This window comes from Cucurbita pepo, chromosome 17 (assembly GCF_057944985.1).
Source record: "Cucurbita pepo subsp. pepo isolate OVF chromosome 17, ASM5794498v1, whole genome shotgun sequence".
NCBI classification, from domain to species: Eukaryota; Viridiplantae; Streptophyta; class Magnoliopsida; order Cucurbitales; family Cucurbitaceae; genus Cucurbita; species Cucurbita pepo.
Window position 1 is genome coordinate 2,938,061 of NC_141814.1, and position 24,355 is coordinate 2,962,415.

The following is a 24,355-nucleotide window of genomic DNA, read 5'->3' on the forward strand; positions in this document are numbered from 1 at the left end:
TGGAATCGTTAGTATCACGTTTCAAAAAATGTTTATGTACTTTTCAAAGTAACATGAATACTCTAAAATTTTTAGAAAAGAAATTTTAAAAGTTTTTACTCATTGAAGAGGGAAGAGGGACGTGACATGTAAAGCACAGATAGACAATTTTCATCCACATGTTAATGGTAAGTGAGAATAATTGTAGTGTGAAGGGTGAGGAGTTGTAAGGGGCATGGCACTTGAAGAACTTCCTAGCGATAATGGAGCAAGGGTAAAGAGCTAAGATAGCGTCTACCATAGTTGCTAAAACTAGAAGAAAACCATAAATATGTAGGCATATAATAGATTGGTTTGGTTCGAGTTGACCTAATTCTTTGTCTAATAAACTTGAAACTTGAATCGAACTGACTTAGCTCTAAAAAAAATCTAACCCAATTTTTTTTATTCAAGCTGGCGGGTCGTTTTTCGAATTCAATCTACACCCCCTATTTTTTACAAACATAGGTGCCATTAAATGTAACTTAAAAGATTGAGATGCCATTAAACATGGATTGAGGTTGTGGAGTTTCCTAAAATTTATTTGGTTTGGTCACTAGTAATTTGTTTAGTATATTAATATTTAGGAAAATGTAAGATAAACTAATTAAAACGCAATAACTCTATCCTTATGTTGAGAGGTTGAAATAAAAAAGGAAAAAAAGTTATGATTTAAGAGAAAAAGAAATAAATATGAAGTGAAAGGTGCAGTTGAAGTGTTGCCGACACTCTGATGGGACCGTCGTTATAAATGCGGATCGGCGCCTTACAGCCTTTGCAGACAACACGATGCCCAACATCTTTGTTTCTGATTCTTGCACCTCCCCCAACTTTGTGGGACCTCTCTTCCTAATTTGTAACAATATACTCAAATTGAGGCTTTTTCTCAACTCAATTTCATCTAATTAAATTTTATAGTGAAAGTGTATGGTGAAAATCTTTGAATACCCAATTCCTCAAGTCCATAAATCGGGCATTAATCAGGCCAAAACATTACAGTAAAAATCTAGCCGAAGAAAACATGAAAGCATGAACATAACATCCTACGGCACATGACATCTTATCTAGATGAGAAAAACATGAAATCATGAGATTTGGGTTGGAATAGCACCTAATCATGAGATTTGGGTTGGAATAGCACCTATCAAGGTCACGGTAACTTTTAAGGAATGGGGTGTGTGGTGGACTTACTTAACTAAGTTCATGGCCTTAGGATAGTACTTTGGTACTTACATTCATGGACTAATCCTAGAATATCATATAAAGGCTTGTATCACATGTAGCATTTTGGTACTTACATTCATGGACTAATCCTAGAATATCATATAAAGGCTTGTATCACATGTAGCATATTATAAAGTTATTTATATATATAGCTTGTGCTAAAGGTTTGTCCAAGTCCAGATACTAATTAACCACATTATATTGCCTTACCACATTATATTGCCTTGAATAAGTTCTCAATTTCCTTCTTGTAATAACCAGTAACCTTGTGTCTTCAAACTTTCAATGTAGGGCTTAGTAACCCATTATCCATCTACAATTCGAAGTGTTCAAAAGTAGATTAAAAGATTTGCAAATTGGAAGTATCTTTTTATATAAATTCACGAATTTCATACCGTGAATGGTTCATTGTCAATGAGGATTAGTCCAATTTGAAATGAACACTCTGAAGTCCTGCATGAAACCAACATATTATATTGCTATCAACCACCCTTCCTTCTTCCCAAAAGACTAAGAACGAACAGTAAATGGCTAATGATGAACATAGGAACATCACAAAAGTCTAACCATTTTATGAGTTCACTATAAATCAGGTTTGTCAAGGTTTCATTGCTAAGATCGGATGTAGCAGACAACAATTGTCCCTTGTTGGGAACTATAATCACACCAATGAAACAGAAACCAAGTAGTCTGGTTGATAATCACGAAGATCATCCTGACAACTCAAATACAGAAGAGCTTAAAAAAATTCTAATTTCCCAGATTTGGTGTAAGTGAAATACCTTTAACTTTCTCGTTGTTGTGTAAGCTTGCTCCACTCCATGTGTAAATATGAAATATTCACAAGCCCTTCGTATGCATGCCAAGGTGGAAGCATGGTTAGAAATTTATCCCCAACTTTAGCAGGTATAATATCCCATAAATTCTTTATCTGGAAAATGTTTGACATACCAAGCAGCCTTAGAACACATCATACTTCGGTGAAATAAAAAGAGTAATGAAACAAATGTTGAAGATTATTGGGTGTGAGTCCCACGTTGGTTAATTTAGTGGAAGATCATGGGTATCTCCATTGGTACGAGACCTTTTGGGGAATCCCAAACCAAAGCCATGAGAGCTTATACTCAAAGGGGACAATATCATACCATTGTGCAGATATGTGATTCCTAACATGGTATCAGAGCCATGACCCTAAATTTAGCCATGAAATAGAATCCTCAAATATCGAACAAAGAATTGTGAGTCTCGAAGGTGCAGTCAAAAGTGACTAAAATGTCGAACAAAGTGTGTACTTTGTTCGAGGGCTCTAAGAAAAGAGTCGAGCCTCGATTAAGGAAAGGCTATTCGAGAGCTCCATAAGCCTCAGGGTTGTCTACAACTACTAATGCGAAAGTTTAAATTTAAAACCAAAACATAGTTTATATTAAAACCTTTGATTCTCTGCAACATACAGTAAATATGAAGCAATTTAAGAGACCTTTCAGAGTGATTGTATATTTCCAACAACTCCTCACTTGATGATCTTGAACCTCTAACAACATTAATTGCTCCCATACTCATAATACCTGAACCCAAATTATTAAAATATAACAAAATGAAATACAATATTTGATCGGCAACAAGCCATCGGCATGAATTATCAGAAAAGAGTGCGATCTTTTCATCTGGCTTTATTCCAATGGCCCTAAGACCTTCACAGGAATTCAAGATACTTTGTTCTAGCTGCAAATTTAAATTTATGAAGAAAAAAAAGAAAAGAAAAGCAAGTAATATAAGAAACAAGATGGTGTTTCGTTGCTAAAATGAAGCAAAAACATAATCACTGACTATGCTGAAGAAGCAAACGAGGAATACGAACAAGATTATGGTATGGATACCTGTTTATAAGTAATTTTGGAAGCAGGATTATGGTATGGATCCAGTAATGCTACCCGATCGCGATACCTCTCCGCTGAAGACCTCCAAATATCAGGAACCAATACCTAACACCAAACAACTTTCTAGCATTGGACAATACCTCCTTAACTCCAACCTCTCTCTCTACATTATAATTCATTCAATTTCTCTCTAAATCATAACATAATGACATTCAAAACGGATTTCAAAAATTACCTTCGATTGGCAAGAGATTCGAAAATCAGGGCTACTTTGGAGCGAATGACGAGAAATGGTAGAAATCCACGAGTGCTGATTGCAAGTAAAAGGAATCGCCGCGCCCATCATCAACATTCAAATGCCACAGAACATAAGGATATTGAAGTAAAACAGAGGTATATCCAAGAACAACTGGATTCCGAAAAAATGGACGAACAAATTTTTTACTCCTAACCTAAATGGAACCGCCACTTTTATTATTTACTTGTTAAATTTATTAAGATATTAAAATATTTTCATTTTTGTTTCTAATTTTATTTTAATCAATCAATTTATTTATTTATTTTTACAAAAAAAAAAAAATCCATATAAGTAATTATTTAATTAGAATAAATCAATAATAATTTATTTGAAAATATATTTGATTCAATCTTACCCAAGTTTATTCAAAGAGTGAAATTCCTTATTTACTAAAATTATTTATTAATTAGTTTATTAATTAATTGGTTAGTTAGAATTAGTTATTACTACAAATTAGATTTTTTTTCATAATTGTAACAATCATTTATAATCAATTAATTATTTTTGGGCCGATTTGTTCCTTCATTAATAATATACCCTAATTTAAAACTATGAAGGACTGATTCAAATTAATTTTATAATTAATAACAATAAATTATAATTAAACAAAATTAATGGAATACTTATTATGATGATTGTTTTATACATGTTTTTTTTTGTGTGTTTTAAATAATTTATCACAGTTAAAATAATTTACTTCATAATTAAATTTGTATAATTGATTCTACCATTTGATTATTATTTGATTATTATTATATTAAAGTATTTTCAAAGTTTATATAATTTTATTAAAATCATTTATTTCAAGATAATTTTAAGATCAGGCTAAAAGATTTTAAATTGACATAATATTTATATTATTCTTTTTTTATAAATAAAAGTTAAATCTAGAATTAAATTATTTAAAATTATTTTAATTATTTAAAATAAAAAAATAAATATAACAATAATTAATTATCTAAAATTAAGTAATTTAATATAATTATTGTGAGTAGAACAGAAAAAAAAAATTATGAAATTTAATAGTATTCTTCTGCAATAATATTTTTTTGTAATACTAAATTCAGTTATTTGATTCCCAATTTTTAATGAAATTGATTGATTTTTAATTAATTATTAAGAAGGAATCTGATAGACTCTAAAAGAAAGGTTCAAAATAAGAGGAGGATTTTATAAAAATAAAAATAATATATATATATATATATATATATATATATATATATATATATATATATATATTTTAATTAAGGATTTGGATGAAGTGGTAATGAGGTTGGGACAGCATAATAAGTGCTAGCTTGCTCGTCATCCATGGGATGTAACTAACAAATTCATCCCATAAGCCATGGAGTCACTCAAGGTCGAGGGCGCTACTCCTGTATGTACCAGTTTTGCTGACTATCTGCATCATCAACGCGCTCCTATAAGGGGGCAGGGTAGCTCAGCTAAACTCTCTCACTCAGGTCACACAAACCCTAACCGACCTCATGTTTAGCTCAACGGTACTAAATCAAATCAGAAAGAGTAGACACATTCAATCACCTAGAGCCAGTGTATAATCAATCATGCAAGCAGACATACACACACTCAACGAGATGGTAACATCCACCAAGCACCCAAACGCAAACACACAAAACTCCATCCTCCAATCATACATGTCAGTGTAGTGGTGTGAACGCGTTCTTCTAGTACACATTTGACGCGTGTCGGTTTCCAGCTGGGACATGCTTTTGGCGCCAATGACCGACGCATGTCCAACCGCTGTTCATCCGACATATATTAATTAAATGTAATATTAAACTTGGGACTTCCTCAAATAAAACATGAAAGGCCACAAGGAATTTTGAAAATATATTAATCCGCAACGCATCCCGGAGGCACCAAAGTCTAAACATTTCAACTGAATCAATAAACAAAGTCTTCGTTTATCTCCAATCTCGGCGGGATCTCCGGTCACGATGGTCGGTCAGAGATGTGTTTCTTAAGTCAGTCATTGTCGGAACAGTCCTCCTCCACACATTTCTCTCTCAAAACAGGGACATGTTCTTCAAATTCCAAAGCCTTGAAGACGCGTAATCCATTATCAATCATAAGCAGCCAACAATATTTCAAAGATTCGGCAAAGAACCACATGACCATCCAAAATAAATCCTTAAAAAAAACCCAACATTCCATCTCTTTCTTCCAGCTTTGTTCCAACTCATTTTACACTTTGCTGGCTCTGAGCTCAAAGAATTCCAAGCTTTTTTTTTGTCACCTTTCACAGCCTGGAAGAATCAATGCTTCAAATTCTAGCCCAACTAATCCAAGCTGTGTTATCAACCAAATACCAACTCCCATCATCGACCCTTTCGACCATTCTTCGACCTCAAGAAAAGAACATGTCAATTACGGTTAAGTTATGGATATGAAAGACCTTTATCATTCGAATAAATGGAAAGGAATAAGAAATTCAAATGGTTCATTAATAAAAGAATGAAGCAAATATAAGAGAGCAATGAAGAACAGTTGAGAATCCTTTTGGTTTGTTCTTGGTCATCTGGCATCCATGGAGTCAAAGGTGTCTGCAAATCCCGAAGGTTTGGAAGGAATGCTGGAATGGGTCTGTGAGTAAGAAAGGTCATTGAACATGGTTGATGTTCCTTGATTGGCTTGCCATCTTTGAAGAGCTTGGGGAAGGCTCATGTTCATGCCCACATCCATCCCCTCTGTTTCTTCTTCATGATGGCTCGTAGGCCTCCATTGGTCCACGAGAGGGCCAAGGATGTTAACGGCGTGGCCCATGTCGGGTCTTTGGTGAGGCTCACGAGCTGTGCAGTGTCCTGCCAGCTCCAACACCTTGTATATACTCTCCATTGTCTCCTCATCAGGGTTCAGCGTTTGATCAATCGCCTTTGGGATGTTTTCTTTGTTGATCAACACTCTACGTAACCATGTCACCAAATGAGATTGCTCGTCCGGCATCGTGTCGTCCAACGCCTTTCGACCGCTGATGATCTCCATCAATACTACTCCAAATGCATACACATCCACTTTCGTCGTCACTCTTCCCGTCGCTGTTCAAAAATAGATCCGAGTATTAACAATACGAACATATAACCTCGAATTTAAGACATTGAGTTAGAAGAAAACCTGCATATTCAGGAGCAAGATAGCCGAACGTTCCAGCTAAACGTGTCTCGACGGAGTACTTGCCGTCGGGTGCATTCCTAACCAAACCAAAATCAGCAACCTTAGCTCTCATGTCATGGCCAAGAAGAATATTAGAAGGCTTTAAATCTCTATGAATGAAGCTTTGTTGAGCTAAGCTATGGAGATATTCAACTCCTCTTGCCACATCTAAAGCAATTGTAATTCTTTGTTTCCAAGTAAGTGGCGCATAGCCATTCTCTTCCCAATCAAATAAATGTTGTGTCAATGTCCCTTCCGGCATGAACTCATACACCAACAGCCTCTCATTGCCATTAATGCAATAACCCAACAGACCAACCAAATGTCTATGTCTTACTTTAGTAAGCACACCAATTTCAGCTTGAAACTCATTCATTCCTTTAGTACCCATTGCTCCAGATTCCATTCTTTTCACAGCAATTATGGTACCATCATGCAACTCTCCTTTGTAAACGACTCCGAATCCTCCCCTACCCAACACGTTATCCTCGCTAAAATTGTTCGTTACTTGTCTTAGAAGATGTATCGATATCGCCACGTTCCCGCCGTCGAACGAATGGATGTTGTTGCTGAAATCCTCACTACTCTGGCTTTGCAGCTCACTTGGAACTCCAGCGTAACCATTCAAGCCATTCACAATCTCCTTCCCATTCTCAGGATTGTTCACTTTCTCAAACATCTTATGCCTATTGCTTACATAACATTTGAAGACAACAAACAATAAGACAGCAATAAAAACAAGACCAGCGATGACAACACCGACAATCACACCAGCTGAAACAGAGGATCCATTGGAAGATCCAGAAGAAGGGTTATCTATGGTTGTGCCATTGGAATCAATCTTCCCACCATCATGTCCTCCAGGGGTCAAACTTGTTCCAATCAGGGGATTACCCTTCGTGTTCAACTTAACTGATGCAGCAAACTTGGGGATTTGTCCGCTCAAATTGTTGTTCGAAACGTCGAGTGTCTGAAGCTGTGCCAACGTCGTCAAACTCGCTGGAATCTCGCCGGTTAAGTTATTGTCATTCAAATACAAATTCTTTAAGCTCGTCAAATTGGCAAATGCAGGAGAGATCATCCCCACAAAATGTTGCTTCCCAATGTTAATTGTAGTAACCTTCCCATCAGTACAAACCACAAATCTCCAATTCTGGCAAGCATCATCCCCTTCCCAAGCATCCGCCAGCGAAATTGGGTACCCGAAAGCCCCAGCGACCTCAAGAAGCACAGAAACCTGAGCATTGCATTGCCCAGGTGTTGTCTTACAGAACCTATTCACACTACTAAAACTCGCCTGTACTCTTGAATCAAACACAGGCAATGGCCCTTGAAGCTTATTGTTATCTAAACTAACATTCAACAAGCTAGGAAGGTGCATAAGCGACAGAGGAACAATCCCAGTAAATTGATTATCACGAAGTTGAAGATCAAATAAACCCTCACATTTGGTGAGGTCAGGAATTTGGCCAGTAAATTGGTTCTTATGAAGCCAAACCTGAGTTAATTGAGTCATAGACGACAACAAATCAATAGAACCCGACAACCCCATTACCTGATTGTTCATCCACAAGCTCTTAATCCCAGATCCACCGAGAGATTTGGGCAAAACCCCAGTAAGATTGTTGTAAGAAAGACGAAGCTCCTGCAGAGTAGAAAACGAATCGAAGAAATCGGGCAAGGAGCCAACGATGTTGGCATTTGCAGCGTAAAAACTAACCAAATTAGAAGCCTGAGTCAAATCAGTGGGAATGGACCAGGGGGCAAGGTTAAGATTCTGGGATAGGCTCAGAATCTGCAAGCTCGTGAGGCCTTGGAAGGCGGCGGGAGGAACAGAGGAGAAATTGTTGTTGTCAAGATAGAGAGATTGGAGAAAAGAGAGATTGGCGAAGGAAGGAATGGGGCCAGTGAAGGAGTTGCGTTGAAGAGAGAGCGAAGTGAGTTGAGAGAGGGAGTTGAGATCGGAAGGGAGGACGCCGGAGAGGGATTTGGAGGCTAAGTTAATGGAGGTAACTCGGTTGGAGGAGTCGCAGCGGATTTCCTTCCAGTCGCAGAACGGGGTGTTGGTGGACCAGCCGGATGGGGTCGGAGAGATTGCGGCGGCGAGCTTCTGGATGATAGCGGCATCATCGCCGGCGGCGGGGGAGAGAAGGAGACATAGGAGGAGGAGAATGGAGAGAGAAAGGAGGGGGTTGAGGGAACCCATTGGAGATTGGAGAGAGAATGAGGTTGAAGATGGAGTTTAATGAATAAAATGGGTGGAGTGGTACAGACTGGTGAGTTGCAGGGGAATGAAAGAGGAGACTGGGGATTTGTTAAAACTACATGGCCGTCTGAAGTATTTCCCTCACCGCCTCTTGTATTTTTTTATTTGTTATATTTTTAACAATTGTGAAGCTTGTTCCATGTAATTTACTCTTTTAATTTTTTTTTTTTTTTTTTTAAAATCTATAATATTTTAAACTTTCACAAAAATTAACATATTTTTATTATTAATTTTAAATAGAAATGGATAATATTTTATTTGAAAAAATTGGAGAAGCAAAGGTGGCAGCTTTATGGTGAAATGCAACCAAAAAATCTGATCTAGAACAACGTGAAACGACAACGTATCATTTTCTTCCACCGTTTACTTAACGTTTCTTCCCGTCACATGTTTTTATTTTTTTTTTCCTTCTTTACAACTCAATACATGCTTTGTTAAATAAAAATTTTGTTTTATATTTTATTATTAATTTCATAAATACTCCCTATATTTACATAAAACTTTCATAATTATATATATATATATATATATATATATATATATATATATATATATATATATATTTGTGATAATTTTATCGAACTATATGGTCTAATTCTCATATTTAAAATGGTACGAATTAAATTTGACTTTTTAAAATTATAGAGACGGAAATTATAATTTGCTCGATAGGTTTGACGGTTCAACGATATTTAGAGATGAGACATTTAAACTTTCTAAGTTTTTGGTCGAGAATATAATTTCGAGCTTATGTTGGTTAAAAATATTTCATTAATAAAAAGTAAGAAATTAGCTTCTTTTTTTTTTTTGTAAAGGTAGATTTATTCATTACGGTCGATCATATATATTATTTGATCATTAATTATATACTAAAAGCAACTAGCAATTGTAGCTTTATCTTCTAGGGCTTCAATCCTAATCATTAATTCATGGACAAGCATTGTCTTAAGGCAGCATTTTATCTCGTCGATCTTGTCAGCCCTTAGAGGCATTTTCATTCATGTGAGACTTCAAAAGCCTCGTTCCATAGAAACTTCACTCAGGTAGAGTAACTGATCTTTGATATTTACCGACTGGTTAGCTTGAGATTTGTCCAATTGTTTTGCATCACATACATGTTTGTGTATTACGATTCAAATAGTCGATTTGGCTTTAATACTACTTGTCACAATTGTACTCTTGCAGTAATGAGACAACGATTGTGCGACTTATTCTAATCCAGCGAATAAGTCAGATGTGTGAAATTTGGACTTTGCGAACAATGTTGGCATATGCTCAAGTCTCAAGTCACGTTTGAGATAAATTGTTTCAAAAACGTGAGTGAGGAAATACGTTAAAGACAATTTTAAAGAAAACAATGTTATAGGCTAAAAGAAAATAAACAACAACGATAATAGCATTTAACTCGAGTAGAAAAAATTGACAATTAGTCATATTCCCTCCCGTACATTTGGGTGACTAGTCATATACCCCTATATTGGTACAGCAAGAATAGTAAAGGTCTATTTAATATAAAAGCAAGTAAAAGGGTATGGAACAAGCATAAAACCATGTAAAACATGTCTTGGACAAACATGACCAGGACATTCAACATGCAGGCAAGCACCTCACTTCAAGTAGACCTACTAAATAGACACCTAGTCGCAAACAACTTTTCGATTTTGTTCGATTTTGTTTCATTTACCTTTATGATAGATATTATTCTATTTGAACAAATCAAAGAAAAATAAATATATAAATTATGTTGAAATATTCCCTTATTTTTTGGGATAAAAAATCAAGTGATTGCTTATTCCCCAACCATTCTATACTATATACTCTTTTAAATAATTCCCTTATATAAAAAACCTTATGCCACCCCATGTTCTGTGCTCTCATTTTGTGTCATATTTAATAAACAAATTATAGAGACTTCTCCAATATGTTTTATTAATATTTATTAAATTACATATAAATTTTCAATACCATCAATATTAATGAAATTGGCTAAACGGTTTTCGCTCATATATTGACAGTAATTTTTTTTTTTTTTTTTTTTTAATAAAAGTAAAGAGTGTTAAGCTATTTTTATAATTTTATGTGTATTTTTTTAATCATAGTACCAACGATAAATTCTTACAGGTAAACGTAGTTATTGAACTTTAAAACAAAATATATATTTTTAACTTCAAAGATATTTTTTAAACACTATTAAAAAGTTTAAAAGTTTTTTTTTTTTTTTTTTTTTGAGAGAAACTATAATAATTTAGCTTATTAAAATTTAAAAACTTGTTAGGAATTTAATGTGAGTGATATTAAGTTGAGAAGAAAATGGATAATGCTAGTGTTAAATGAAAAAAAATTGTTCAATTAAAAAATTGTCGCATCATTATTTACAAATCAGTAACAAAATTACATATTATTAAATTCAGAATAACTGTGAACTGACATCACATGCATCTCAAATTAAATTTGAAAACAAAAATGGACATAGTGTTATAAAGAAATAATATATATTTTATTAAAATGAATTTGAGTTTATAAATTGAAATATTATATTTAATAAAAAGAATTATCTTATTCGATGCATTTAAATATTTACATTTTTAAAATATAAATATACTAAAAGTATAAAAATGTTGTTTTTAAAATTTATAATATCTGTATTATAGAATTCAAAAATAATTTCCAAATCATCAATCAAAAACAAAGAAAAGTTAAAATTTGAAAATAAATAAAAGAAAAGAAAGACGAAAATAAATAAATAATAATAATAATAATAAAAGGCAACAAAACCAAAATTGAAAAGAAACAAAAGAAAAGGCAACGAAATGAAAATTGAAAATAAATAAAATAAAATAAAAGGCAACAAAAGAAAAATAAAAATAAAAATAAAAATAAAAACAAATTTTCCGTTGCCGGGACTTGAACCCGGGTCTTTCGGGTGAGAGCCGAATATCCTGACCAACTAGACTACAACGGACTTATTGTTTCTGAGTATTGAATAATATTATATATATTAATAATATTTTTGGGAACATACCCTCATATTTTGACTATTGCGATAATTTTGATTTCTATTTGTTAAATTTCAACATAAAATAAATAAATAAATATATATATATAATACAAATCATATTAATAGAATTTTTAAAGTGGTAATGACACACGGACCGGCTCCCTAAAAAAAAGGGGCACCTACACATCCTAGGTGCATTAAAATATTTTCTGCCTTATTATCAAAGAGAAGACGATGGTATTAATAGAATTTTAAAAATTTTAGGGGTATTATTGAAACAATGTACAAAGTTCGGAGATATAGATAACTATAAGTATCCATAAGATAAAGTAAATAAATAAATGAAAAAAAAAATAAGGATCTAGAGCAATAAAACAACGATCTACAAGATTTTAAGGCTTAACGAGAAGATTATGAAGAATTTAAAGGAGGAAAATGCCCTAATTTAACAAAAACCAAGCTCAAAATGAAATAAGGAGCAATTTGAATCAAATCATATATGCATGGATCATTAATTAGCTATTTAAAATTTCTTATTAGAGCTAAGCTTCTATAGGAATATAGGAATATTTATTAAGTTTATAAGTGATATATGGTTGAATTAGATGTATTGAAATTTGTTAAATTTGTAATTGGTATGGAAACAACACTTAAAAGAATTCCTATTTGAGCTAAGTTCTAATTGAGTATGAGCTTAAGAATTACAGAATGCAATAGCACATCATTGAAATGGATCATTATGATAATAATGATTGAGACGAGCGAAAACCCTAACGTGAACTCAATGGAGCCATAGATAATCAAGTAAAATCCAATCAACAAAATAATTTGATCTATGGACAACATCATTGTGATAAAGGTCGTAATGCCAAAAGAATCATTACCACAGGGCATAGAGGGGCAGGTCATAAACGTCTGTACCATAAAATCAATTTTCGATGGAATGAAAAAAACATATGATAGAATCGTAATCATAGAATACGACTTTAATCGAAATGCATACATTTACCTCATACACTATGGGGATGGTGAGAAAAGTCATATTTTACATCCCAGATGAGCTATAATTAGAGATACAATTGTTTCTCACAATGAAGTTACTATAAAAATGGAAAATGTCCTACCTTAGAATAAATTCAATTCGAGGTGTGGGATACCTATCTAGAAGTTTTTGCAACTCAATCATGTATGATAATGGAATCATCAAATATCTTACCTTTTTCAAACTCTGTCTAACTCACTATTGGCTCGAGAAACAAAGAGAAGATGTGCATGAATGGGATATACAACAACAAGAAGAAAAATGATTGAGATCATAATGTGAGCTTCCTTCTCCCCTCACCTTCATAACTCCTATCTACATCAAGACTTGGCCCACTGCTAGCATATATTGTTCATGATCTTCACCTTCATAACACCTTCAAATGTCCTACCTTAGATGTGCATGATCTTCACCCACTCTATGGCACCCGCATAAAAAAGAAAGATTGACAAATAACCCACTGTTAGCATATATTGTTCTCTTTGGACTTCCTCTTCAAGGGCTTCCTGTCAAGGTTTTAAAACGCGTTTGATAGGAAAAAATTTCCGCACCCAAATGTTTCATTCCCCTCTCCAACCGAAAAGACTCAAAGGAAACGTCTTTGGAGGACTATTATTGAAATTTTGTAAACTTTACAAAGAGAAGCATATAAATAAACAAGAGTTAACAAACTTTACAAAGAGACGCATATAATTAAACAATCAAATGTTGTACAAAAATTAAAGTTAAAAAAGGGGTAAGACATACCTATTATAAGTAGAGAGAAGCAGCAAAGACAATGTCCCTCTTGATTTTGGAAACAGCCTCTTCAAACTTGGTTTCAAGCTCAGTTTCACCAATGGCCTTTGCTGCCACTATTAGTTGTTGCAAGACTTCCTCCAGTCTTCTAATTGCTCTTATCAAGCTTCCCTCAAAAACCTGCGTTATTTCCATTATCTCATAGAACTTTGATCCTTTTGCCCAACCATACACAACCTCCATAATATCTGCTCTAAATGAATTCACAAACCCTTCCACATCAATCTCGACCTGCAATTTCACAATAACTCTCTCTCAATGCTTTAATCCAATGAAAAGTAATAAAAAGGATAGAGTAACAAACAACAATTTGTGGTAACCTTGCATTCAAGCTGAACCTTAGCGACCCTTCGAGCTGTGTCTTGTAATTGAATGAATAGCAGCTCAAGCTCTTCCCTAGGCTTCGCTGCATCCTGAAGTTTCTCTTGCCACACAAAACAAGATAGGAGAGAGATAAGTTCCTCCACTTTTATGTCATTGAAAACCCCATTCAACATCAGCTCTGAAAGTGTCAATTCATTTGCACTACTGATTTCACAAGCAACCTTCCCTTTCAATTCCACAACGTCATCACTTGTGATGTAACTGCCATGGGAAAAAACATCACATACTGCAACTAATTCAATGTATCTACAATTGATGATATTGTTGTTCTATCATGAAATCAAAACCATCAACCTGAACTAGCAATGATAATAGGGTGACCTTAGTTAGTTGAATCTATGAACTCTCATAAACGTTTTGGATATGCAAATTCCTAGTTCACAAATGCTAAAACCCCCGAATCATTTGATTTCATTGCAAATGATTGTAACTCTAGGAAATTTGATCTAATAACCTCATCGAAGAATAAGACCTTTGGATATTAATATATCCAAGAATCTCAAGACGATAAGGAATCGCCCCAAGATACTTGTTGATCGAATATCTCAAGACAAGAACACTTGTTTGAGATTTGAATCACTCCACAAGCAAGATTGATCAAGTCAAGCTTCAATGGTTCTAAGCATGCAACCTAAACTACATACATTTTCCAAGTCTACTTTACAAAGACAATATCCATGGTTTTATATAACCTCAAAAGAAAACCTTTGATCTTCCATGAAATATTTCCAGAGTTGTAACTTTCATACTCTATGACCATCATTAGCCACTATGCAAATGTAACCTTAATGTAAATAAAAACCCTTAAAGTATGCAAATGTAACCTTAATGTAAATAAAAACCCTTAAAGTACATGAAACACCGTAACTCCAAATTATCAACCACTCAAAATTTATAACCATCTAAGAATAAATATAGTCCATCTTCTTTGAAGTTCATATTGCATGATATACACACTTTATGATTCCTTCGTACATGGCTTTCAAATATATACAAAGTTCCATTCCCATACTACATTAGTAAGCATAGTAAGCATGGTTGTAATACTTTTTATCTAATGTTATGTATTATGAATAAATAAAACTTTTTTTCTAAATTGAACAACCTGACCACCCAACCCAACCCTGTTGAGTTTGGTTGGGTTGGAAATAATTTATGGTTGGGTTAAGTTACCAATTTAACGAATCCAAAATTTTGGGTTGGTCTAAAAAAATTTCTCAGACCAACCCAACTCGACTCATGTACACACATAATCTAACCCAATCCAACCATTATAATTCGAGTTGGGTTGGTTTGGGTTCTTGGGTTTATTGTACACCTGTACCTTGAAAGAGTGGGGAAAAAGATCAATTACCCAAGCCTCCGCAATACTCGCTTCCTGGCCTTCAGTTCATCTTTGAAAGCCAATGCAGAAGAAGAACGCATTGTTTTCTTAATTGACCTGATCTTAACCGTCAACTCTGGCTTCAAATGCAAAGCTTTGAGCTTCTGCTCAACAAGTGTTGATTTTGCCACCTCATGCTTGTCAAAGAGGTTCTCCAAGGCCTCTGTTCTACGAACTGCCTTTCTGTATGAACTACTTTGAATCTGAACATCACATGCAGTTAAAAATCAAAATCTAGAAAGAAAGCATGGAAGAAGCAATGGAAGAAGCAAACAGATGCTAGATTATACTTCCAGCCAACGGTTTTCCTTGTACAGACGGGTGAATTAACCAAAAGATTATATACTTGAATTCCCATATTAATGAAAAATGTTTCATCCAAGAATTACGTACTTTCATGTCCTCTTCCGGATCTAGAAGGGGCACACCCTTTGGAAATCTTGATAGAACTTCAGAAATCTTCTTCAATGTATTTTCTCGAGCTTCCAACGGCAAGAGATCATTGGGTATGAGTATCCGAATACTGGCTAAAGTACTGATCTATTAGTAGACAAGAAAGAAAGTATGCATCAAGACGTTATATTGAAATAAATCAAGATGGCAGTCGGCAGAAGATGTAATAGTTGAAAGAAAATAGATCTCTTGATTGAAAGACATTTTACAGTTACTTGAGCAAATATCAGTTCGGTGGGACAGAAGGAAAACTGAACCAACTTTAACCTAAATCTTATCTGTCTGCAAGTAGTTTCTCAAAAAACCTAGATCTTATCAGTGTCAAACTTGGTAATCTTCGGTCTCTATTCCAATTCTCAAATGTCAGTTCACATAAAGCATGTTCTGATGTGCCTATAATAGATAATCTAACTCCATACCTGAGAGATTGGAATGGAAACAACATGAGGTTCTCCGTGCTCTTTCAATTGAACAATCTTAACAATTTTTTTCCTATGGCATCTTTACTGACAACACATCTCGTAAGAACATCCACAGTGTAGTTAGCAGATTCCGGTTTCATGCTAACATCCTCTGTAACAAAAATTGAAGTTCAGATTCAGAGGACTAACAAGCTAAAATTTGAAGGAGGAAAAAAGGAATAAATATGCATGAGAGATTATTGATATTTTACCTTCAGAAACACCTTTCACCCTTTGAAAATTAATTATCAATCCCCACGTAACCTGGTTTTTAATGGAGAAAGTGGAAGAATTCACATCATAACTGTTGCATTCAATAGATACAAGCCTGCCAGGTTGTAGAAATGGCAAGCAGTATCTAGGAGACAAGACAATATCATGGATATCCTTTTTCAAACTTTTGTACTGCTTCAGCAAATCATAATAATTTTTCAAACTATCTTCCTCTTCAATCACTATGGAATCCCTCTCCTCTTCAAGGGTTTTCACTTGTTTCTGCAGTAATAACTAGAATTAGCACGTCAACTTATATGAAATATATACCACAATATGGTTCGATCTTTCATGTGTTTTATTAAGTTCAACAAATATGTGAAGATACGGATTTAAACCTCTCACCTTTAGTAAAAAGAATTATAGGTAAAAAGATAACTAGACAGGTACGCAAAGTAATAGGTATCTACCAAAAAACAAAAACATCATTACCATGTTCAACAAATAAAAATCACAGAGGTTAGTGTGAAAAATACGAATAGTTCTTTATCATGTTCAACAAATATAATTCAAGGAGCATAGTGATAAAAAAAAAAGACCTGAAGGATGTAAAACAGTATATTATATATATATATATATATACATACATACATACATATATAGATGACACATTATTTTGCAATTGCTTGTAACAGATCATCCTTTCCATTTTCAGTTGCCCAGAGTTGGTTCTCTTTATTTCAACTAATTTCTTTATTTCCAAGCAACCTTATATGTGATGCAAAAACTAACCTCGAGATTAGGTATGTTGCGGTCGGCTTGGAACTGATAGAAGGAATTGCGCAGCAGATTTTCAGGATCGCCATCTTCACAACGGATTTGATTTAAGAGCATGTTATAGCTCAAGTCGAAAGCACTACAACGCAAAAAGATAAGATGTCAGAGGAACTTATTTAAACAACAGAATTGAAAAAATAAGGTTGTCGACATGGTTACACCCCAAACACAATCCTATAAAATGCAATTAATAAAAAAACTAGAACTCATCTATAGTACATCTTAGCACGTCAAGTATCTTAATGGCTGATATAAATCCGCCAACTAAATGATCTTTTGGCTAAGTGGAAAATCTTTCCGAAGTTCCACCTCTCGACTTAAGAACTTCATCTCTCCACATTGATAATATTTCATTTTATCAATTAAATATCGGTTGCACGTATAAATTATCTTGCTCACTTTTCTTATTATTTTCAAAGAAGTACATGTGCCTTTTATAATACAGAAAATCTAACAAAATTCCTAGATACTAGGTAACAACGTAGAAAAATAGGGAGGTTAACAAATTTTCTTGTTTAATGGAATTACACAAATATTTCTTAAACTAAGACTAGAAATTACACAAATATTCCTTAAATTAAGGTCCATTCCTTCAATAGTATCCCTACATTCAAAAAAATTTAAGACAATATAATTGATTTTAACATATTCAATGGCGAAAACCAACTGTAGCTACCTGTTCAAGCAATCAGCATTTCCTTTAAGCATCATTTTAGCCGTTGCTGGTTCCAGCTTCTCATCCACCATAAGGATACATATTCCACGTTTATCAATTCCTCTCCGTCCAGCTCGACCACTCATTTGTATATACTCACCACTTGATAACCATCTAAATTTATCTCCATCAAACTTACGGACATTACTGAAGACAACAGTTTTTGCTGGCATGTTTAAACCAATGCTGAAGGTCTCTGTGGCAAACAAACACTAAAGACAATGTTTTAATGACCCCATTAAAAATATTCATTGACAAAATGTAATCAAATATTTTAGGAGTCTATAAGGTACAAATGTTAATTTCTTTGGCTCTTTAAATGCAATTTTGTTGGAAGAAGAAATACCATGACAAGAGTAATTCATTAGTAGTTAGTGCACAAATGTTATCGATGGAAAAAGTACTATGAGAGAGGAAGAGGAAGGAGAAAAACTATGTTATCAAACGGCAAGTGACTTCCTAAGACAAAGCACCTTTATCTTGCCTCAATGCTTAATACAACAAGGTCACAACTCGCCACCCAACACAATTGCAATACTAGGTACTACATGAGATAGCAATCGAGCAGATTATATGGCGAGCACACAGCAAATAAATAAATACATTTACTGCAATTCTGACCTTGATTAGCCCTTCTTGAAATAATATCTCAATCACCTCCTTCAAAATAGGGAGCAAGCCAGAATGGTGGACACCTATTCCACGTTTCAAGAGAGGCAACATATTTGAAACCTATTTCAAAGCAACAGAAAAGGGAAAGATAATTAATTTTTAAATACAAGCCATATAAATCAACTAAGCGGAAATTCTATAAGGTTAAATACATTTAATGACTTCTCAACTTGGCATCTTATCTGTCAACCAATTGTTTCCCAATCCCAACATAACCATAAGTTATAGAAACAAGACAGTTAGATTTTAAAAATAAATAAATAATAAACCCTCAACTTAGAATTGTGGAGAGGTTTCGATAGCAGAAGGCCAGTAGCTCAACTATTAGAAGTTCCAAGACAAAGAGACAAGGTAAGCAGCATACGAATCTTCTAATCCATTTGTTTTATTTTGTTTTGTTTTTTTTTTTCTATAAGACAGCAAGATTTCATCAAAAAATATGAAAGATTATACAAAAGCAGACAAAAAAATCCAACAAGAGAAGTCAAAACACATCTAAAGGGGCACCAATCCAAAAAGAATAACACCTAACTCATAGCTATAAATGACCTTAGAAGCAAATGCCCAAACCTCCTTGAAGACCGACAATCCAATAGTTAGGTTTGCATGCAATGATGGAAGATAGAACTCAAATTTCCTTCCCCTAGTTACGTTACGTAAAATAAATTCAACCAAAAATGCAAGAAACAAGAAGTTCAATCTAGTAATGCATATCTGTTTAAATTTCATATTAATTGTACAATGAAAGAGCTTCCAACTTTTCTTATTAATGACAGAAATCAAGAAAATTCAATTTCCTTCAAATTTCCCTGTTAATTGTAAAGTCAAAGAGGTATAACCACATACATATATATCAACAAAATAAAATGTAATAACCTAATTTCATCTGAGAACCATCCAAGGAATGGAAGTTTTCCTGTCACACCCTACCCTAAATTTGCAACCTCGACATTTTATACCAAAAATTGATGGAAAATGAGCAATCACTTACCTGAGGAAGCTTCTTATCATCATCTGAAAGCATATCCATAGCACTCCAAAAGATGGTTTCTATGCTCGCCTTTTCATCATCACCATTTAGATCCAATTTGGCCATCTGGAACAAACAAGAGGTTAAATTTGACAACAGTGAGAGAAGGGATGACCTAGAGAGAACAATTAACTAAAATGTTCTATGAAACCAAACAGCTTCCTTCTTTCTCGATTCAAAAAAATCTAACAGAAGAACCAACATGCAAGTCCGAATCTTAAACATCCTGACCAATCACTACTAATAGTGGGAGCTTCACATTATCTTAGACAATAAAGCCAAAAACTTAATTGGGATAAGAAAAAAAAAACTCCAAAAAACTTTAGTTTCAAAGAAACTTAGTGTTGTGAGGGGTTTGTACTTAGGACAGAGTCCAAAGAACTGCCTCTCTGTTAATCCCAATTGAGGTGTTATGTATAAGAGGCCTAGTAAACTTTATCACCTCTTCTTACACTCTGCTTTCACTCAAATCTTGGAGAAAGGTTCTTGGTATTTTAGAGAAGTTATGGGGCATGTTTCTGTGGTCACTTCAAATAAATATATGAGCCTTTGAAGGACTGAGGCTAACATGATGCTTTGGGAGTTTTGGGTGGAAATAAGCAAAAGAATTTGTGGCAATGATAATAAAGATTTTTCTGTTCTTGGATTCATAGCTTCATCTTGGTGAACTTTTCCAAGAGTTTTGAAGCTATACTTCCTTTTCAAAATCAGCCAAACTTTTTCTTTAATTTTTTCTGCCTCTTTGTAGGGTACCTTATCTTTCCCTCGATTCAAGGTTTTCACCTTTTAATGAAAGTAGTTTCATTTAAAAAAAAAATTAAAACAAAAAAACAGTATTGTCTATCTACCAAGATACTTATTGGATCTTCATAGATCATCAAACTACAAGCACGATGATGCCATATCTAACAACTCGAGCAAACAAAAACTATAATCATGCTGACAACCGGTCAAGATCAACTATGCAACAACAAGAACAGCATAGGACATTACCTGCATTGCAAGAAATTCACATTCTCTTTTGCTAAAACTGAAAAGTATAACTGGATCATATTGACGCTGAATTATCATCTTCACCATCTTAAATATATCACTCTCTTCGCCAGTTTTGCCCAAAGTTAAACTCTTCTGCCACTTCTCATTCTCCTTTTTCTTGTCACCATCACTAGCAGGGACAAGTGCATTTAAAGCTTTTTGAAAGCTATCTTCACGAAAATGTCCCTTTTCATCAACCACCAAATATAAGCCTTCACCCCCGGATGGGAAAACATAGTGTTGAAGAGGTGTTGGTCGAAAGTCAGTATAAACAATATGACATGGTTGTTGGTGGACCTACATCAATACCAATCAACCAAGCCAGCATATTATCAAATCAACAAAACAACCTTACATTTTTTTTTCCTACAAATAACAAAAAAAATTGTATTGCAAAGGCCATTAAATCATATAAAATGAAGATTAAAGAGTAAAACAAGGCAAGATATCGAATGGCACAACCAAGACATCAGCATAATGCCAAAATTTGTTTTTTCCAATATCAGTCCTCTCCTCATTTCTTATTAAAAAAAAAAAAAAATCATGCACTGAAAGGACAATCAACAAAATTAATATAGGAACTGATAAATGGGAGGGACATTGCTTTTTAGCCCTTCTATATTGGGCCCAAAAATTATTTTCATTTCAAATCAATTACTAATAACAAGATTTAACCAAGAAGAGGAGAAAACCTTTGCAACCCAGTCAGCAAATTCTTTTGCATTTGGTACAGTTGCTGAGAGGAAGACAAATCGAGCATTCTTTGGAGCCATGACAATGCTCTCTTCCCAAACAACACCTCGCTCCCGATCACGCATGTAATGTACTTCATCAAAAATAATCCATGCCACTTCCCGTGTTACCTCTGATCCTTTGTACTGCATGCTACGCCAAATTTCTGTGGTCATGACCTAAAGTTGAAGAAATCACTCATTCACCAACAGTTTAAAATTTAGAATTCTATAAAATGAAAGTAAGCAGTGAGTAACAGGCGTACCAGACAAGAAGCATTTGGTTCAATTGTTACATCCCCAGTCATTAAACCAACATCCGAGAATTCTTCCTTAAATTCCCTATATTTTTGGTTGCTGAGGGCCTTTATTGGTGACGTATATATGACACGCTGTTTATTCCGAAGAGACATTGCAATTGCATATGAAGCCACTACAGTTTTACCAGCTGATGTATGAGCAGATACCTGTCAAAGAACTGATTATTTCACTCGCTAAGCTTTCTATAATAGAAATTTGTGATATATACATTGACAACCAATCACAACCAAACTAGGGATGGAGACGCATAAAAATGACTGAAATATGACTTTCAAATCGAAGGAATGTCCATAAGTTACTAAGTCCAATCATATTATTGAAATTACAACAAAACTAACTTCTTGCACTCTTAAGTTGTTGGCAAAACAAATTGCTGTATGGTCGATACTATGCTACTCTCTGTGTTCAAAATATAACTACTAACCATCAAATTTCACCTCCGATTCAATTCTTGGGCTTCAAACTGAATAAACAATGCACTTAATTAGTGACTAAAACACATATTAGAGACATGTTTAGAAGTGATTTTAAAACACTCTTTGTCAGGTTAGTTTCCTCTAAGAAGAACATTATATTTTCATTATTTTACACTTAAACTTCATAAGAATTATCCCAGAGGAACGATAAAACCCATCAATGAACTCAAGCAATGACCAAAGAAACAAATGAAAAATTAAACGAAGTTACCATGACAGATTCTCCATTCTCTAAGCACTTGATAGCCTCAGACTGAAAGGGGTCCAGAGAGAAAGGGAACACCTTAGCCGGTTCCAACTTCCCTCCAGACGAGGAGAGACTCAATGATGGGAGAGGATTAAATGAACCCTCGGGGTAGGACACGTCATGAACACACGCAACTGGTTCGTCTTCAACCATGGCAGGGGCATTAGCTTTGTGGTGCTTCGGCGAAGATTCTCTGGGCATATTTTGACCCACTTTTCTCTTCGAAGAGCCCATGGCAGTTTGAATTGAACACGGAAGATCAAACCCACTCAAGAACCTGCAGCAAATCTTCCGTTTATCCTCGTTTATGAGAACAGCAAAGTAAAGAAGTCAACGAGCATCTACAAAACTATATTACGGTGAACTTGTAACCAAATTGGCGAACAGAGTTTTGGATTTTGTGGATGAAAAATAGAGTTCCAAAAGAACACTCTTTCAAGGGTTTTTCTATCACCATAAACCCTAAGAAAGATGGTGTGCCAATTGTTAACTAAAATTTTGTGCAAGTTTTCTTCCATACCTATATTTTAATATTTGGGAGCGCCAGTCCATATTTGTATTTAGTGTTTTTATATTTCATTATGTAATTGTACCCCGAACTCATTTCCCTATTTAGAATTAAATTTTAACAGCATCGACTTATAGCTAAATTTTGTATTTATGTTTAATCGGAGTGTTGTTTTTTTTATCTTTGGTAGGAAAAGAACCCAACTCGGTATTATTAAAAAAAAATAGATTTGGCCCTGGTTCATATTAAACATAAATACGAAATTTAGCTATAAGTTGGTATTATAGGTATGGAAGAAAACTTAGCTATAAGTCTTTAACATGTTGGGTTCTGATTTCTCTATTTTTTTAATAAGTTGGGTTCTTTTCCTACCCGTATCGAATAGAACATGCTGAGCCAAATCTTCTTCATGTAAAACCTGCTTTATTTAGATCGGATTTTGGTTTTATGAAACCGTGTGCTATGGCTCGAATCCGTAGTCAATCCTATTTACGATGGGAGCAATTGACAATTGAATCCAATTTTGCCCATTATTTTCATTTTCGTATCCGTAATAGTGCGAAAAGAAGGAAGGCCAACTCCAAGTTGTTCAAGAATAGTGGTGAACATCTATTGTCATACCTCAAGGTCCAATTACAAGGCCCAAAGCCAAGAGTTCAACGAGCTTTAATCATTTATATTCAAGCTATGTTGAGCTCGTCAAAAAAAATTCTAGAAAATTTTGAAGTATTTGCCTACCTGTCATGCAAAGTTAAGCTCGGAGATGGAGATGCATTAAAAAGAAAAAAAAGCATTTTTTTTATTTCATTATTTTAATTCTAATTTCAATTTTGTTTGTCATTTAAACTAGCTTTCATATGAGAGTTAAAAGGGTTACAGTAACTCTCATATGTTACCATATTTCAATATTAACCCGCCATTTTAATACGGATGTTATTAGTGTATTGTACTTATATAGGTTATTATATTTCGATCATTAACAAGTTATTTTAATATAGAGGTTATGATGTATTGTAACTCACCTATATTAAGAATGTTAAAGACTATATAAAGTCTTCGGTTCTTTCTTTGTTAACATCATATTTTGGAATTGAAATGTATAGACTTTCTTTTTAGCTTTGTTGAGAGCTTAAGTGGTTCATTTTGCAAATTCATATATTTTAGAACTTTAATACTAGAGTCTTTCAAGTGGTGTT

At 34.2% G+C, this 24,355-nt stretch overlaps 3 protein-coding genes and 1 non-coding gene across 21 annotated transcripts; all 4 read right to left on the reverse strand.

Annotated features, from left to right (window-relative positions):
• Positions 1-459: 459 nt before the first annotated feature.
• On the reverse strand, positions 460-3,565 carry LOC111778298 (long-chain-fatty-acid--[acyl-carrier-protein] ligase AEE15, chloroplastic-like). 18 transcript variants are annotated; one of them, XR_015413520.1, is made up of 8 exons: positions 3,355-3,565; positions 3,120-3,224; positions 2,720-2,964; positions 2,025-2,091; positions 1,810-1,957; positions 1,638-1,695; positions 1,453-1,555; positions 460-867 (listed from the first exon to the last, which is right to left on the reverse strand). XR_015413520.1 is itself a non-coding variant. In XM_087119308.1 (6 exons), the coding sequence occupies exons 1-5, from the start codon at positions 3,469-3,471 to the stop codon at positions 1,654-1,656; spliced, it is 576 nt and encodes a 191-aa protein (XP_086975434.1). In that variant the 5' UTR covers positions 3,472-3,563; the 3' UTR covers positions 1,362-1,555; positions 1,638-1,653. The 18 variants fall into 18 exon arrangements, 2 of the variants coding, with proteins under 2 accessions (XP_086975434.1, XP_086975435.1); XR_015413522.1 differs by lacking the exon at positions 1,810-1,957 and having other exon boundaries at positions 461-863; positions 3,355-3,563; XR_015413521.1 differs by lacking the exon at positions 1,810-1,957 and having other exon boundaries at positions 465-867; positions 3,355-3,563.
• Positions 3,566-5,785: 2,220 nt separating this feature from the next.
• LOC111779265 (receptor-like kinase TMK4) lies at positions 5,786-8,818 on the reverse strand. Its single transcript, XM_023659383.2, has 2 exons — positions 6,550-8,818; positions 5,786-6,473 (listed from the first exon to the last, which is right to left on the reverse strand). The coding sequence occupies exons 1-2, from the start codon at positions 8,792-8,794 to the stop codon at positions 5,953-5,955; spliced, it is 2,766 nt and encodes a 921-aa protein (XP_023515151.2). The 5' UTR covers positions 8,795-8,818; the 3' UTR covers positions 5,786-5,952.
• Positions 8,819-11,743: 2,925 nt separating this feature from the next.
• On the reverse strand, positions 11,744-11,816 carry TRNAE-CUC (transfer RNA glutamic acid (anticodon CUC)). The gene has a single exon. It is a non-coding gene; the product is annotated as a tRNA-Glu (tRNA).
• Positions 11,817-13,480: 1,664 nt separating this feature from the next.
• Positions 13,481-23,149, reverse strand: LOC111778667 (DExH-box ATP-dependent RNA helicase DExH9). The gene is given in 15 exon segments (XM_023658621.2): positions 13,481-13,923; positions 14,013-14,277; positions 15,431-15,663; positions 15,854-16,000; positions 16,333-16,397; positions 16,400-16,486; positions 16,587-16,869; positions 17,380-17,503; positions 18,101-18,351; positions 18,761-18,871; positions 19,803-19,907; positions 20,835-21,173; positions 21,569-21,787; positions 21,874-22,074; positions 22,616-23,149. Coding segments are annotated over 15 exon segments (2,979 nt in total). The 5' UTR covers positions 22,886-23,149; the 3' UTR covers positions 13,481-13,644.
• Positions 23,150-24,355: the final 1,206 nt, after the last annotated feature.

What these genes read in the sequence shown, in the direction of transcription:
- LOC111779265 (XM_023659383.2), bottom strand. Translation starts at nt 8,794, where the DNA reads ATGGGTTCCCTCAACCCCCTCCTTTCTCTCTCCATTCTCCTCCTCCTA. An exon ending in TCTTGCTCCTGAATATGCAG is followed by an intron (nt 6,474 to 6,549) that starts GTTTTCTTCTAA and finishes ATTTTTGAACAG; the next exon opens with CGACGGGAAGAGTGACGACG.
- LOC111778298 (XM_087119308.1), bottom strand. Translation starts at nt 3,471, where the DNA reads ATGTTGATGATGGGCGCGGCGATTCCTTTTACTTGCAATCAGCACTCG. An exon ending in GAATCTCTTGCCAATCGAAG is followed by an intron (nt 3,225 to 3,354) that starts GTAATTTTTGAA and finishes GTTTGGTGTTAG; the next exon opens with GTATTGGTTCCTGATATTTG. An exon ending in ATATACAATCACTCTGAAAG is followed by an intron (nt 2,092 to 2,719) that starts GTCTCTTAAATT and finishes ATGCATACGAAG; the next exon opens with GGCTTGTGAATATTTCATAT.